This window comes from Colius striatus, chromosome 14 (assembly GCF_028858725.1).
Source record: "Colius striatus isolate bColStr4 chromosome 14, bColStr4.1.hap1, whole genome shotgun sequence".
NCBI classification, from domain to species: Eukaryota; Metazoa; Chordata; class Aves; order Coliiformes; family Coliidae; genus Colius; species Colius striatus.
Genome location: NC_084772.1, coordinates 12,107,003 through 12,121,019, shown reverse-complemented (window position 1 = coordinate 12,121,019; position 14,017 = coordinate 12,107,003). Strand labels below are relative to the sequence as shown.

At 43.8% G+C, this 14,017-nt stretch overlaps 2 protein-coding genes across 3 annotated transcripts in view; one reads left to right on the top strand and one right to left on the bottom strand.

Moving 5' to 3' along the window:
- SLC7A10 (solute carrier family 7 member 10) overlaps positions 1–3,126 on the top strand; it is a 40,831-nt gene extending 37,705 nt beyond the window's left edge. Inside the window, exons 9-11 of the mRNA XM_062007866.1 lie at positions 1,430–1,579; positions 1,918–2,095; positions 2,999–3,126. Coding sequence (XP_061863850.1) covers positions 1,430–1,579; positions 1,918–2,095; positions 2,999–3,126 — 456 coding nt within the window. The remainder of the gene's footprint in view (positions 1–1,429; positions 1,580–1,917; positions 2,096–2,998) is intronic.
- Positions 3,127–8,355: 5,229 nt separating this feature from the next.
- LRP3 (LDL receptor related protein 3) overlaps positions 8,356–14,017 on the bottom strand; it is a 28,295-nt gene continuing 22,633 nt past the window's right edge. For both annotated transcript variants that reach the window (XM_062007590.1, XM_062007591.1), the window contains 2 exons: positions 13,664–13,796; positions 8,356–12,746 (listed from right to left, as the gene is read on the bottom strand). In XM_062007590.1, the coding sequence (XP_061863574.1) occupies positions 11,937–12,746; positions 13,664–13,796 (943 nt within the window). In that variant the 3' untranslated portion in view covers positions 8,356–11,936. The remainder of the gene's footprint in view (positions 12,747–13,663; positions 13,797–14,017) is intronic.

Here is a 14,017-nt window from a genome sequence, read left to right as displayed (position 1 = left end):
GGAAAGCAGGGAATGTGTTATATGACACCAATATAAAACACTGTCCTGTTTTAAATCCACTTTGTGGTGAGACTGCTCAAGGTGTTGAAATCCCCCTGCCAAGCCTGTGAGGCTTTCAACAGGGAAACAGAGGCACCAAAGGGTCAATTCATTGCGGCGGTGCTTAATTCCTGGTGCCGGTGGTGCAGAAGCCCTCCCTTCCCGAGAGGGCTGTGCTATTGAACAGCTAATTAAGAAAAAGAGACATAAGCAAAAAGGAGAGCCTGAAGTAACACAGACCAAAATCCTGACTTGGATATTTAGTTCCTTTGGGCTCTGGCCACCAGCAGACAATAGTACAGGATCAGTGCTCAGCACAGGCAGAGGCTCAGCTCCTGGAGTACTGGCAGACAGTGGTGTAAGACCCAAGGAGCAATCCCCCTGGCCCTTGAGACAGCTCTCCTGGCTTTACAAATATGGTACAAACAAGCAAGCATAGGCTTAGAAATTTCCACTGTCCACCTGCCAGTTTCCAAACACGAGTAATGCTCAAAAGATTAATGACGCCAGTCATCTGCAGTGTGAGCTGTGGGCTGGTGCAGGGAAAGGGTAAAGCTGTTACTCTTTATAATATACAGGGCACCTGCAACAACACAGTGCACTGACCACAAAGTGTAAATCTGCCAGAAATCCTTCTTTCATCAGAAATCCACAGGGTTCAATAGATCTTAAAGCACAAAAATGGAGTGGGGTGATGGTGAGATCTACCAGTCCTCCCAGCCCTGACCAGAGTCACAGTCACAGAATGGTCGGGATTGGAAGGGACTTCTAGAGATTATCCAAGACCAACCCCCTGCTAAAGCAGGTTCCCCTCCATTAGGCGGCACAGAAACGTGTTCAGGAAAGTTTGGAAACCTTCTGAGGAGGAGACTCCACAACCTCCCTGAGCAGCCTGTGCCACGGCTCCCTCACCCTCATAGCAAAGAAGTTTCTCCTCACTTCAAGGAGAATTTCCTGTGTTCCAGCTTGTGCCTGTTACTCCTTGTCCTGTCACTAGGAACCACAGAAAAAAGACTGGCCCCATCCTCTTGACACTCACCCATTAGGTATTTGTAAGCATTGATAAGGTCCCTCCTCATCTCCTGGAGATACCTTCTCCACGCTAAACAGCTACAGGTCTCACAGCCTTTCCTCATCAGAGAGATGTTCCAGTCTCCTGATCATCTTGGTAGCCCTCCACTGGACTCTCTCCAGCAGTTCCCTGTCTTGAACTTGAGAGCCCAGAACTGGACACAGCACTCCAGATGTGGCATTTCTTAGGCCAAAGTAAAGCGAGAGGACAACGCCCTCTAATGGGGTTTTTTGTAATGTGGTTTTTGCTTGTTATTTCTGGTTTTGAGCTACCTTTGCTAGTAATGAATGAAGCAAGGCTATGTCTGTTTCTTTGCAGTGTTTGGCCACTCTTGTCATCATGCTTGTTGGAGACACATACACACTAATCAACTATGTGTCATTTATTAACTACCTCTGCTACGGAGTGACAATTATAGGACTGATTGTGTTACGCTGGAAGAAACCCAAAATCTTCAGACCTATCAAGGTGACAATGTTTAAGCTTAATCTCTTGGTTGTGACAGTGATGCAAAGGGTGGGACTGGCACACTGATCCTCCATCCTCCCATTTTGAACTGTGTATTTTTTTACTTAGTGGTAATATTTTAAGGTTCTGAAGAGTAAAAACAGGATACCCAGGCAGCAGAGCCCTTTGTGAATTTGCTGGGATGGGCAGAGAGGACAGCAGTGAGGGAGGGAATGGGGGCAGGAACCTTGGAGGGTCCTGAAGCTGCAGGGCTACCTACAGCCCCCCACAACCCCTGCCACCCACCAGCCACTGCCGTTGCCTGCACAGTCATGCTCCGCTCTGCTCTCTCCTGGTAGGTGAATCTCCTTATCCCCATCACTTACCTGGCATTTTGGGCATTTCTGCTGATCTTCAGCTTATACTCAGAGCCAGTCGTCTGTGGAGTTGGACTCATAATCATTTTAACTGGAGTGCCAGTGTTTTTCCTCGGAGTCTACTGGAGAAACAAACCAAAGTGTGTAAATAGGCTAATAGGTAAGGCTGGGCTGCAGCACCACCTGTGCTTGGGCGTGTGGGGATCTGCTTCACCCCCGGCACATCGGCACTGACCCAGTGCAGGGGCCACCCGCAGGAGCCCGACCGCTGCTCCGGCTCACAGGCAGCCGGGCAGAGCTTGACAGGGGGCAGCTGCTTTGCTTGCTCCTGGGCACGTTTGCTTCCTTTTATGCTCCCATGACCCATCCAATTCGTTTTCTCAAAGCAGCGTTACACTGCAGATAAGCAGCAGTGTAACTTTAAGCAGATAGCAGCTACATGAGCTGTGACAAAAGGACTAACAAATGGCCTTGCCCTGCTTCCATCCTGCTGTGCCACCAGCACATCCTGCTGCACGAGCCCTGCACTGATAAGTTATTTCATACTCAAAAGATAAGAAAGCTTTATGTTACTACTTACCTAAAATCAAAACTGCACATAAGCCTTCTATGTTTTTGGCTGTGTTTGGTTTTTCATTGTTTTTCTCTGAAGTGAGGACTCCCAAACAAGCACCCTGCAGCCCTTTGCTCTGACCAGAGGGTTGCTCTGCTGCTGGCAAGTCCCTGAGAGCAGAAGCCCCCACAGCTGCCACAGGGCTGATGTGGCACCAGGAAGGCTGGCAGCCATCCCATCCCATCCCATCCCATCCCATCCCATCCCATCCCATCCGCTCTGGAATTGCAGCCCTGAAGCTGCCTCATCCTAACTTGCTCCAGCTTCCCAAACACTGCTCAGGGAGCTGGAGGTGAAAAGGGCTGGCAGGGGTGGCTGCTGTGCAGGAAGGCCAAGCAGCCTGGCCGGGAAGATGCACATCTGTTCACACAGCACATCACCCTGGCACCACGCTTTGGGTTCCAAGAGCTCGAGTATCCCCGTTAACCACCTGTACGTTTCTCTTTGCAGAGTCCATGACCTGCTGGGGACAGAAGCTGTGTTTTGTGGTCTACCCTCAGGGGGGAGTTGCCGAAGAGGAGGAGGCTCTCTCAGCCCGTTGTGGGCAGCCTGCAAGCGAGGCAGCCGGGAAGAAATAGCGACCCGGGCTCTGAGGCTGAAGTGGCTTCTTGTTTACATGCTGATTTGTGCAAAAAGTTTTTCTGGAAAAAAAAAAAGGTTTTTAGAGCTCCAATAGCGAAGGCCATGAAATGAGCTGCACCCTTATGGCATCTGTAGCTTTTAGGTTTTCCCAAAAAAAAAAAAAAAACCAAGAAAAAAGAGAGAAAAAAAAAGAAAATAAATAAAATATAAAATAAGGCACTGGTTGTTTTTTTCTGGCAGCATACTGGCTCTGTAGGGGAAAGCAGCACAGACACAGCTCCGGAATACTGATTTTAGCAGCCATGAGGGTCCATCAGAGACATACAAATTTAGACGTTTCAGAAGTAGAGCAGCTCCCCATGCAAAATCAAAGTGGAGAAAGCGAGAGACAGTAAGGAGACCTCGGGACACTCATGCCAGCAGGAAAATTCCTGTGGCTGTGCCTGAGTGGTGTGAATCCCCATGTAACACAGAGGGTGTCAAAGGTACAGTCCAAAGGATCATCCCTCCATGTACCTGCACGAGCACAGCGCGTCTGTGGAGTGGCCGGTCCCAGAAGGACCAGGGGCATTGTGCAGAACACTAACCAGCCCGACAGACCTTACAGCAAAGGGCACAAACTCGGCATTCTGCAGGGCTGCTCTGACATCATTTGGATAAACAAATACACAGAAATACTGATAAAAACCTGAAGTATGTCCATTTGGAAGCATTTTTGCCATAGCAGAGGTAGGTTCCTGCATCCTGAATGGGGCCAGAGCTTGTTTCTTCACCTGGGAACTGCTGGTGAAGTTCAGCACAGTTTGGGTGCTGATGGGAGGGTGGGGATGTGGAGGGGTTTGCAGTGGGCTCAGCAGGGAGAACTCAAGAGAAACACAGGAACGAAGCCCCATCTTTTACCTTCTTACCATTGCTTCAGACACAGATTCCCCATTTCAACTACACTCAGCCAAGTAACAAGCCTAAATCATTCTCACATCAGATGCTCTTTAGAAGGTGTTTTGCATATTTTATTTGTGGCAAACACTAGGGGAAAAAAATCTAGTTCATGTATTTAATGAGTATAGAGAGGTTTGCTGCTGTAGCAATATGGCCACTTTCACACCAAAGGGGCTTTTGAACATGCAAAATCCAAGAACCGCTCAGAGTGATATTTGGAATCACTACTATTCTTTTGCAACTTTTGAAAACAAACCTGTCACATGCAGTAGCCTTGGCAACCGCCATATGAATTTCATTTTTCAAGTATCTTTCTACGTGTTACTGGCATAAAAATTAAAGATTCATTATCTCTTAGTGTGTCAAGTAGCACATGCTCTACAAAGATTTAAGAATAGACTCAAGGAGCGAGCTCAAGGAACATCTTTCCAACAGAAACATTCTTATCTTTAAATATCTGTCCACCTCTCTCATCTTCAGATGGCAGACACGTAACTTACACTATTCTCTTTTTATAAAGGTGTCAATCCTAAATGATTAAAACATATACTTAGCTACAGAAAATGATGTGGGTTTGTGTGTACATATGCATACATGTAAATAACATCTTCAATAATGTTATTAATATATAAAGTTTGTTAATGAAAATCATGTATACTCAGCTTGGTTGAGGTTTTTTTTCATTATCATTAATTCACAGCACACTTTTCTAGTAACACTAGCTGAGCAGCACCCAAACACTTAACCTATATCCCAGGCTCTTGTGGCTGAGTCTTGTTTTCCATAGTTCAAAATCCATTTTCTGTGTTATAATTTCCAACAGATTAATTTTTTCAATAACTTTATTATCCAGTGGGCAAATTAAATACATTATAGCACCAGCAATAATGATGGCTTTCAGAACTTCACTGTGGTTGGTTTAAATAATTAAGGTATGGAAAACAGCCAGCACAGAAACTTCGCAGCTCTTGAGAAAACTAGTCTGTATGGTCATGAGAAAGGTAGTAGTAGCAATAACAATAGTAATAGTAGTAGTAATAATAATAATAATAATAATGCTGTAACTGCTACCAAGGCTCTCCTTAGCTATTGTTTAAGGAAATCAAGAGCAAAACTAAAAGACCAATTGCCTCAGAGTTGTTAAGTGGGTTTGGCTCAAGTTTTCCCTAATTATACTGCTATACTTTAAACCAATCAACCCTTTGGCCTTAAATCAGAAGGCTGAATTTAGAACAGGATGGTATAGTAAAGCTCATCCTCAAATTACATACTAACCCCCAGGAGGTGTTTAACGATGTCTTATTTCATGTTTAGGAATAACTTCATCTCCTCTCAACATCACATATATTATTTCTAAAAGGCTTTGCAAAAGTTATATTCTAACATGGACAATTTCTACCCAAAGAAATCAATGCACAGAGCTAGAAAGACAAATTCACATGCTAAATGAAATTTAGCAGCATGCTCAATCCCGTCTAAGCATGATTCTTCCAAAAGATGAAGCACCAGGCCCAAAGGAGACATAATCACTACTGTTTTAAAAGAACAAAAAGCAAAAGACAATCCCCAAGAGAGTTGACACTACAAGCATGTCAAGAATATTGTGATACTTGATATGGAAAAGCAAGTTGTTTCCAAAAGAAAGAAGTTTAAGCAAAGCTTTAAAAGCAATGCTACAAAAGACTATATATCATATGCTATTATATTTATGTAGCATAAAATATCAGAGGCTGTAATGCAGAAAAATACTCTGCTGTTTATTCCTTTAGCACTGGCAATAAAGCATTCAGAGAATTTTAGAGGGAAAATGAGATAATGTAAGTATTAACAAGAATATCACCTGTAAGATAGCTTCACGGCCAATAAAAAGTGTATTGGGTTGTTCTTATCTGCATTATCACAGTATTTAGAAAGGCAGCAACAGATCATGATGTCATTGTGCAAAAGGCAGAGAGAGAAGAGAGTCCTTCCCCCAGGGAAGACAACATTCAGTAGGAAACGGGAGCTAGTGAGTACAGAAGAGAAGCAAAGAGAAGATTAGGCAGAGTTGTCAGCCAGCCTCAAGCATTTTCATCAACTTGATAAAGGAATTGTCTGTTTTCAGTTCACGATAAGCCAGGAGAGTGTGATGTCAGCAGGGCCAGGGCAAGAGACTTGTATCAGGTCAGAGCTTTCACCCAGCTCAGGAAGGACTGACAAATCACTGTGTATTTAATATTGCATTCGAGCTGGAAGAATCTTTACCAAAAAAAGGTAACTAAAAATATGCATACAGACTATGTTCAATCACTCTCAAAGTACAACCCTAACTCAACCTTTGACCATGAGGCTAGAGCTGGTGGCTCCAGAAGCCCTCCCTCCAGGGCCTGGAGAGCAGCTGCAGTGGGTGGGTAGGGCCAGGACAAAGCCCACTGCCTTTGCTGTCTGTGAACAGGCTAATGCTCTGAAAACAAAGTGCCTCTCCATGACAAAGAGCTGGAGCTAAATAAAATTACTCCTCTTTGAGGGGAAAACAGACAATTTTTTTAAAAAAAACAACCCCAGTAAATATGCTGTGCCATGCTTAATTTTCAGAGGCTCTTGTCAAGGGAATTCTCAGTTTTCACTCTTGTATACTCTTGAAACCTCAAAAACAAACCCTGTTTGCTTTCCAGCCCCTTCACACCAAGTGCCAAATGACAGGAAGTCAGCAATTACTCAGTTGCTGGGGAGTTTTAAGAGACAGGGAAGTATATGTCACATGAAAATGTAAAAAACAAAAATCAAGGTTAAATCTTGATGGAATTTGTCATTTTCTAGAGCTTTACAGTTGAGAAGGGTCTGCTGTGTCTCAGGAGGCTGCACCCACCTGGGTCATCACCTCTGTCCCCAGTTGTGAATACAAACCTTTTTCAAACATCTTCTCCTTGCTCTAATTTCAGCAAAGAACTTCTGCACTTCTACACAGAAAAGGAAAATCCAAGGACAATGAATAGAAAGTGGCTAAGAGATGCAGAGAAGTCAAAAATAAATTTGTCTTAAAGTCCTAAGGTGAGAGATAGAAGGCTTAGATGGCATCATAAGGCAAGAAACATAAAGAAGGAAGAGGAATAAAATGTAAACCCCTACTACTCACATCAGCCTTGGTCACCATTTAATCCCTATAGCCAAGAACACAAGAGCTGGAACCTACAAAGGGGAGGATGGTTTAGTGAAGGGAGTGTGCTGGAACAGACTGACCAGAGCCAGGAGGTAAGGTTTGTCTCACATGAGTTCAGGTCACAGGCAGAAAGCCATTTGTACTGGATTTTAAATCCTAACACCTGCCTGGGAGATTAAAACTCAGTTTACTGCAAAGACCAAAAATCCTAAATAGCTAAAAGCAGTTCTCTCAGAGAAAAGACTGACTAAAAAAAGTAGTAATTCCCTCAAGGCTCTTCAAGTTGGTTTGTCATAAGACACAGTATTTATTGCACTGGAGAGGCTACCTACAAACTCAACTGCAAGTGCAGAGTTATCATTTATTACTCTATCTCCATTTTATGGGTTATTTTCATTTCAGCCTCACATCAGGATAGTTTGTAGTACTGCTGCTTGTGCCACTACCACTGCAGCTGAATCGGCACTTCATGAGGAGCAAAGCAAACACTCTACTAGGTTAGGAGGCATTATCCCTCTGCATCAAGCTGTGTCCTCCCATCCTTCATGGCTGTGGATAAATCTAGATGACCATAAAGTCTGTCCAATTCTCTTCAATACAGATAAAGATTTCTGAGTCTGTAGAGTAAATGTCTGTCAACACAAAATCACTCAGCCTCCTCTTTATTGAAAACAGCAGGCTGGAGCCAGCAGTGCCCTCCAAAGCACAGAAAGGGGAGGGGAAGCATGAGCAAGTCAAGCATTGCCCTCAGCCATGGGAATGAGAGGCTGGGCTTCAGAAATTATTACATTTTTCCTAACCACCTAAAGAGCCACACACTTGAGGTTTCTTTTCGTCATTTGAGGTATATCCATGCATGTATTCTAAAGGCAGCTGTATACAACAGTGACTTGTTAGTGGCAAGATTTTACATGTACTACCTAAAGTCACGTACTCCCACAGCTGCCTCTCCCAGAAAGCAGGTTAAAAAAAACCCCAAAAGCACTCAAACAAAAAAAATCAACCCAGTCCCTTTGTTCATATTCGTGTCAACACACTGAGCCATAGGTTGGCATATGCAGAGTCAGAGCCAAACAAAGGCTGTGGGAGTTCCATTTGGGCACCCTGGATCTTGGAGTGACAGTCAGAAACCCACAGTCTCTGGGCACATGAAATTTTATTAAAAATTCAGAGGTCCAAAGCAAGAGCAAAGTACAATGATGCCCAGCATCTTACCTGCTTAATATCATTGTCCAGGAACCAGCAGACACTGGCAACCATGATGCCATACCTGAACCATATACCTGAACACTTGTTATGGTAAAATGTTAGCTCCAAATGAATATACACATGTAAATTAAAAAAATCAATCCAAGGCAAGAGCAGAAAAAGAAAACAAGTACATTTAAGGGATGTTGCAGAGTCATACACAAATGGGAAGGTGACAGAATTTCAAACAGAAACATTACCCATGCTTCAATAAGAGAAAAAAATACTGGGGCCCAGCTTCTCACTTAATCCAGCCTATGAGCTTCCATTTTTCTTATGCCAGTGTAGGTGTTCTCTACTCAAGAGAAATTTCTTTTAGGGAGGGTTCTGTTGGCTGCTTCCACAGGGAAGTTTTGTGTCTTAAATAAATCAAAACATCAAAAAGCAGCTATCTTACTTTGTTCCCTGTCTACAAAAACTTTTGAAGAGTTCATAAAAGTGTTGTTAAAATGGTAACAAAATTAACAAGCTTATTAGCTGACTAACTTGTGTAGGCATTGAAGTGTGATATTTTCCACTGAGCAAAGAAATGGAACAATGAGATCTTCCTGTTCACGCGTCTGGCACAGCAGCAGGGTTTTACCTTTTTTGTTGTTGTTTTTCATTTTCAGAAGTTCTGCATAAAAGGAGGCAGCTCACACGAAGCAGAAGAGTGTCTTTGGGGGCGGCTGATTCACTGCTTACCGCTGACAAGAGCTGGAGGAAGGGCAAACACGCACCAAGGCAGACTGTGTGGTTTCTTCAGGCATTGACATTCCAAGACACTGCAACGCACTTGTTTGTGCTGACAGCACAGACAGAGATTTCTTCTGCAAAATTAACAGCAAATTTGTCGCTCTTTCCCACAAGGAATGAGCTATGGGAGCTATGAGAATACTGCCTTGCAGAATACAAGTCAGGTGCTTACAAAGAGTACCAGGTTTGGGGGTCTCATTGATGCAAGGCTAGAAATTCCAGTAGTGAGGGCTGTGAACATGCCTGGACAATTCAAGCATCACATTTTCATTAACCTGGATTTTAAGTTTGTAAAAATAAAATCTTCTCAATGAAATTCCCCGAGTTACCCAGTACAAAAAATATGTGTATGTAAGAAATGATGTGGCATTACATGACAATACACAGGGTTAGCTGTTCAGGGTTGTTCCCAAATATTGCAATATTCTGAAGCGCAGATTTCAACTGGAAGAGCCTTACAGTGGTGATAGCTTAAGGCATAGTATGGTCAACATTATTTTATTATAGAAATACATTTAATGTACACTTATTTCTAAGGTCCTGCATAGCTGCATAATATGAACCTTGAAATACAATCTTCCTCCCAATTGTAATTAACTACTTTACATACAAGTGTATGTATTTTAAATTACCTTTAGACAAAAAAACCCAAAACATCCAAAAAACAACAACCAAAAAAAGACACTAAAACTTGTATCCTTAGATGCAAACAGCCCTGGCAGTGTAATGACTACAGTACATGGCTTTGCAAAGATGGAATGTACTTAAAATGTTTGCAAGTGCTTTGAAAGCAAAATCTCTTTCAAAATTACCTTTCCCTTGATGAAAGGAGTTCTGATCACACAAGCACTTGGAAAAACTGAGTGAGCAGTATTTATTTTATGTAACTGACTCTTACTTGTTCTGCATTTTGCCACAAGCCCTTTCTGCTATTAATGCCCTTAAGGAATTTGAATCCTCAGCCTCCGGAATGCACAGTATGAAACCAACTTGCAACCGAAGAGGAAAAAAACAACTTTGATTTAATTTTTCCATGTTACATTTTGGTAAAGTCAAAGCCTTGTTCTTTTTAAGGCACTCCCAAAGGGAGTCCTGGTAAAAGACACAGGGCAAAATGTAGCCCATTTAAAGGAAAAACATCTTTGACCCTTTGATGTGAACTTTACTGTTCAATGGGAAAGCCTGTTATAGCCTTTACAGGCAGAAGGGTCCTGTGACAGCAGAGGTCAGGTCCACAGACACCGAAGTCCACCTCAATTTTACAAGTTCAGCTAATATTCAGTTAACAACTTGGGGCAACTTGAATTCCTATGAGCAATAAACAGGCTTCAGAGAACTCAAGTATTTGAAGAGCAGCAGCATCAACTTCCTTGTTAATTCCTACATAAAGTGGTTTGGTTTGTCACGTTGTTGGGGGGATTCTTGAAGCAGAGCTCTTGTAGGACACAGGGGAGCCCCAATAATGCCCCAATCACCACAACAGGGCCAAGCTTTCACACAGTAACATTCTGTCATCCTGCACCAAGTCACTCCTGGTTAAGCAATATCACCCTTCTTCCAGGTAAGTAACTTGCTTGCTTTTACTTACACTCTAAAAACCAAAAAGGCACCAGTTTACATTTAAGTGTTATACAATCCACATCACGACAGCTTTAAAAATGGCACCAATCTCTTTCAGTTCATGGAAGACAAAAAGCAAACAAAATAGCATCCTCTAACAGTAGAAATTAAAAAGACCTGATTTATGCATCTGCACCTAGGCAGTAGATTTACAAGCAAATTTATGAGGCAGATTTTATTTCAAAATAAAATAAAATCCTGACAGTTCCCAAGCGCTTCCTACTGCAGCCAATGGTAGTTGTGAAGCCTCAGTATCCTTCAGGGCACACTCAAAGTGGTATAATCACAAAAGTCCCTGAAAACAGAAGGGAAGAGGGCAAAAAGAGGGCAGGGAGAAAGCAAAGAATTCTTCAACCTTCACAACATCACTGTGAAGAGAATGTAACATATGGCAACACAAAAAAAGAAATATTGCTGCAACTAGAGTTCAATGCACTCTGCTTCCAGGGAGTGCTGCCAACCTCTTCTCACAAAGCTGAGGCAGGCAAGACACCTGGTGTCATTCTGCGTATCCATACAGAAACTTTGGTTTGAGTGAAGGCTTCAAGGGACGTACGGCCATCAAAACACTTCAGAAGTCACCAAAGGAAGTGAACAATTTCTATAAACAGGAAGCTACAGAGGATTTTATGTGCTTCTAAGTATTTGTAATTAAAATTACGACATTCTATTTAAATTATGTCTAAAAAGACAACAATGCTATTTCTAGCTTAGTACTCCAAGTTACAATGACTGGCGCCTGCCCCAGGTTCCAACAGAGTTCTCTCCAGTTTCAGTAAGACCACTTGAAAAGCAAAGAAACACTAATTCCCTGAATGCAGAGTGAGCAAATGCACAGAAGAAATACCAGAGGATGGAGATGCCTCCAAACTGCAGTGGCACATTCTTGCACTCCTAGCCCCTGATATCACATACTGGCCTACTTCTGCCCCACTGGAGTTCCAGGAATAGCAACCAAGACAAAAACTTGTCCTATTTAGTCTTGTACTGTATTCCCTGGGGGATTAAAGCACACTGGTTTTAAGAGACAAAGTTGAGAGCACTGACATACCACCTATCATCAAAGTGCACTGTCATATAAACAATGAAGTAACAAAATTTACAGGGCCAAATCAAAAGTTTTTATTAGCAAACAAGTAAAGATTCGTCATCACTGGTATTGATTTCAGAGAGCGGAGTAGAGGACTCTAACATTGGCACTTCCACGGGATGGCAACAGGCCGCAGGGATGCCCAGAGGCTCCTGCCCGTAGGAGCTGTGGCGGCAGCTGTGTCCGGCCGCCTGGCCGGGGCCCCGCGCAGGCCCGTCTGCGTAAGCACACTCCCACTTCTTCAGGGGTAACCGACACGGCTCTTCACTCAGAGGGTGACTTCGACTCAAACCACTGTCCTCTGGGACAGTCCTCCTGGACGCTGACCCTCCGTGGATCGCTTCTGTAACGCTTTCAGATAAAGGATCTCTGAAAGCCTTTCCTGAATCCACTTTACTGACCTGCTTAAGATCACTGCCAGAGGTCTCAGCACTGAGAGGTTTAGCAGCATGTCCAGCCTCAGGCTCTGCGTGTGCTGCTGTGCAAGTATTCGGTAAGACATTCGAAGGTGATGGCTCTGTGACCTCAGTCTCTGGCTGCAAGCTGCTGCATCCAGCTTCTTGCAGGCACCTGCCTTGGCCACGGGCAGCTACCTCTGAACTAGGTCCTTCGGGGGAAGGTGGAGGACTCCCAACAGTCCCAACACCACGGTTGATGATTCCATCACCCAGCGTAGTCTGTGAAGTGCGGGCCGGGGTCAGGAGTGGGATCTGCCCTCTCACCCGAGGCCTGTGGAAGAGTCTGTTCCAGAGCCGGCCCAGGCGCCGCCGAGACGAGCTGCGTCGCGACGAGTGTCGTCTCATCTGCCTCCTCATGGCTGTTCGAATGTTCTGCAGCACAGAAGCCTGTAACACAGACAGAACAGACCAGGATTTCACACACAAGACTTCTCCCAAACCCTGTTCTTTCCATTACTATCTCCACTTTACCAGAATTATCACACTTGATCCCTACACTTCCTTGTTAAATCCATATTTTCTAATGAACTGTTTAAGAAAAGTCATCTCTGCCTGAACCAAAAGGCTCTCCCTTAGAGTGTTTCCTTTGTGAGTTTCGGCTCTGCTTGTCTGCCCAGGAAGATGCTCCACTCACACCATCACACCACCCCTAAAGAACCAGGCTACTGACCACTGAGCACTCCCTCTATCATGAGCCATAGCAGAAGATCCTCACAAGCTGATGACAACAGCAGAGAAAAAGAGCCACGGCAAATTCCTCCTCTACTCAACTAACAAACTACAAGTGCTTTATCACACTAAGAACTGTATCACAGTCAGATACTTTCAACAAGACACAGGAGATTTCTGGGGACTCGGCAATGAAACAGAAGAATGATTTAATTGCTTCCTGGTGTAATGTATTTGTAAATGGAAAATAATCCCAGAATTACAAAAAAATACTGCTAGAGACCTCACTTTCTTATTGCCTCAGGTACATTTACACTTTCGGTCTGAAAAGTCTTTTTTCTCTTTATTTTCTGACCTTTCTCTCTGTCTCTGGTTCATTCTATCTTGATGTACAGCAACACTGCATGTGCTTATCTCACTGCTGTTTCCTAGCAAACACAGTTAATGTGTTCAAAACTGCCCACAGGGCCAAGATGCGTTACTGTGGTTCTTCAGCTCCATTTAAAACAGAAACATTCTTATAGGACTTCCACACAATTAGCACAGCTACTGAAAGAATACAGTCCCAAATTGATTCTGCCTAATTTATAGTGGTCTGGCTGCCGATAGGTTTACTGGCACTCATGTCTCCATACTTGTGATGCGTTGTACACGGGGAAGTCTTCAACTGGGGGGATAAGTCCTTGTGCAATCAGCTGCCCGTAGGAAGGTGGAGCTTCCCGCCGCACAAACTCTGCCTCCAGCCGCGTCATCTGGGTCTCAAATGCTCTAGAAACAGAACCAGAGGGAAAATATGGCAGAGAAGTAGCAGTCAGGTTTGTCCTGCCTCCCTCATGCTATGTCCAAAAGCGCTGCAGAGGGTTTCACACTACCGTCCAAAACACCAACCTTCAGCTAGGCCCAGGGTGTTAAAATAAAGGAATAAGAGTGAATCAAACCAGCAAACTCTTCAGTGCAGCCTCAGATTGGATGCTGTGGCAACTGAAGTT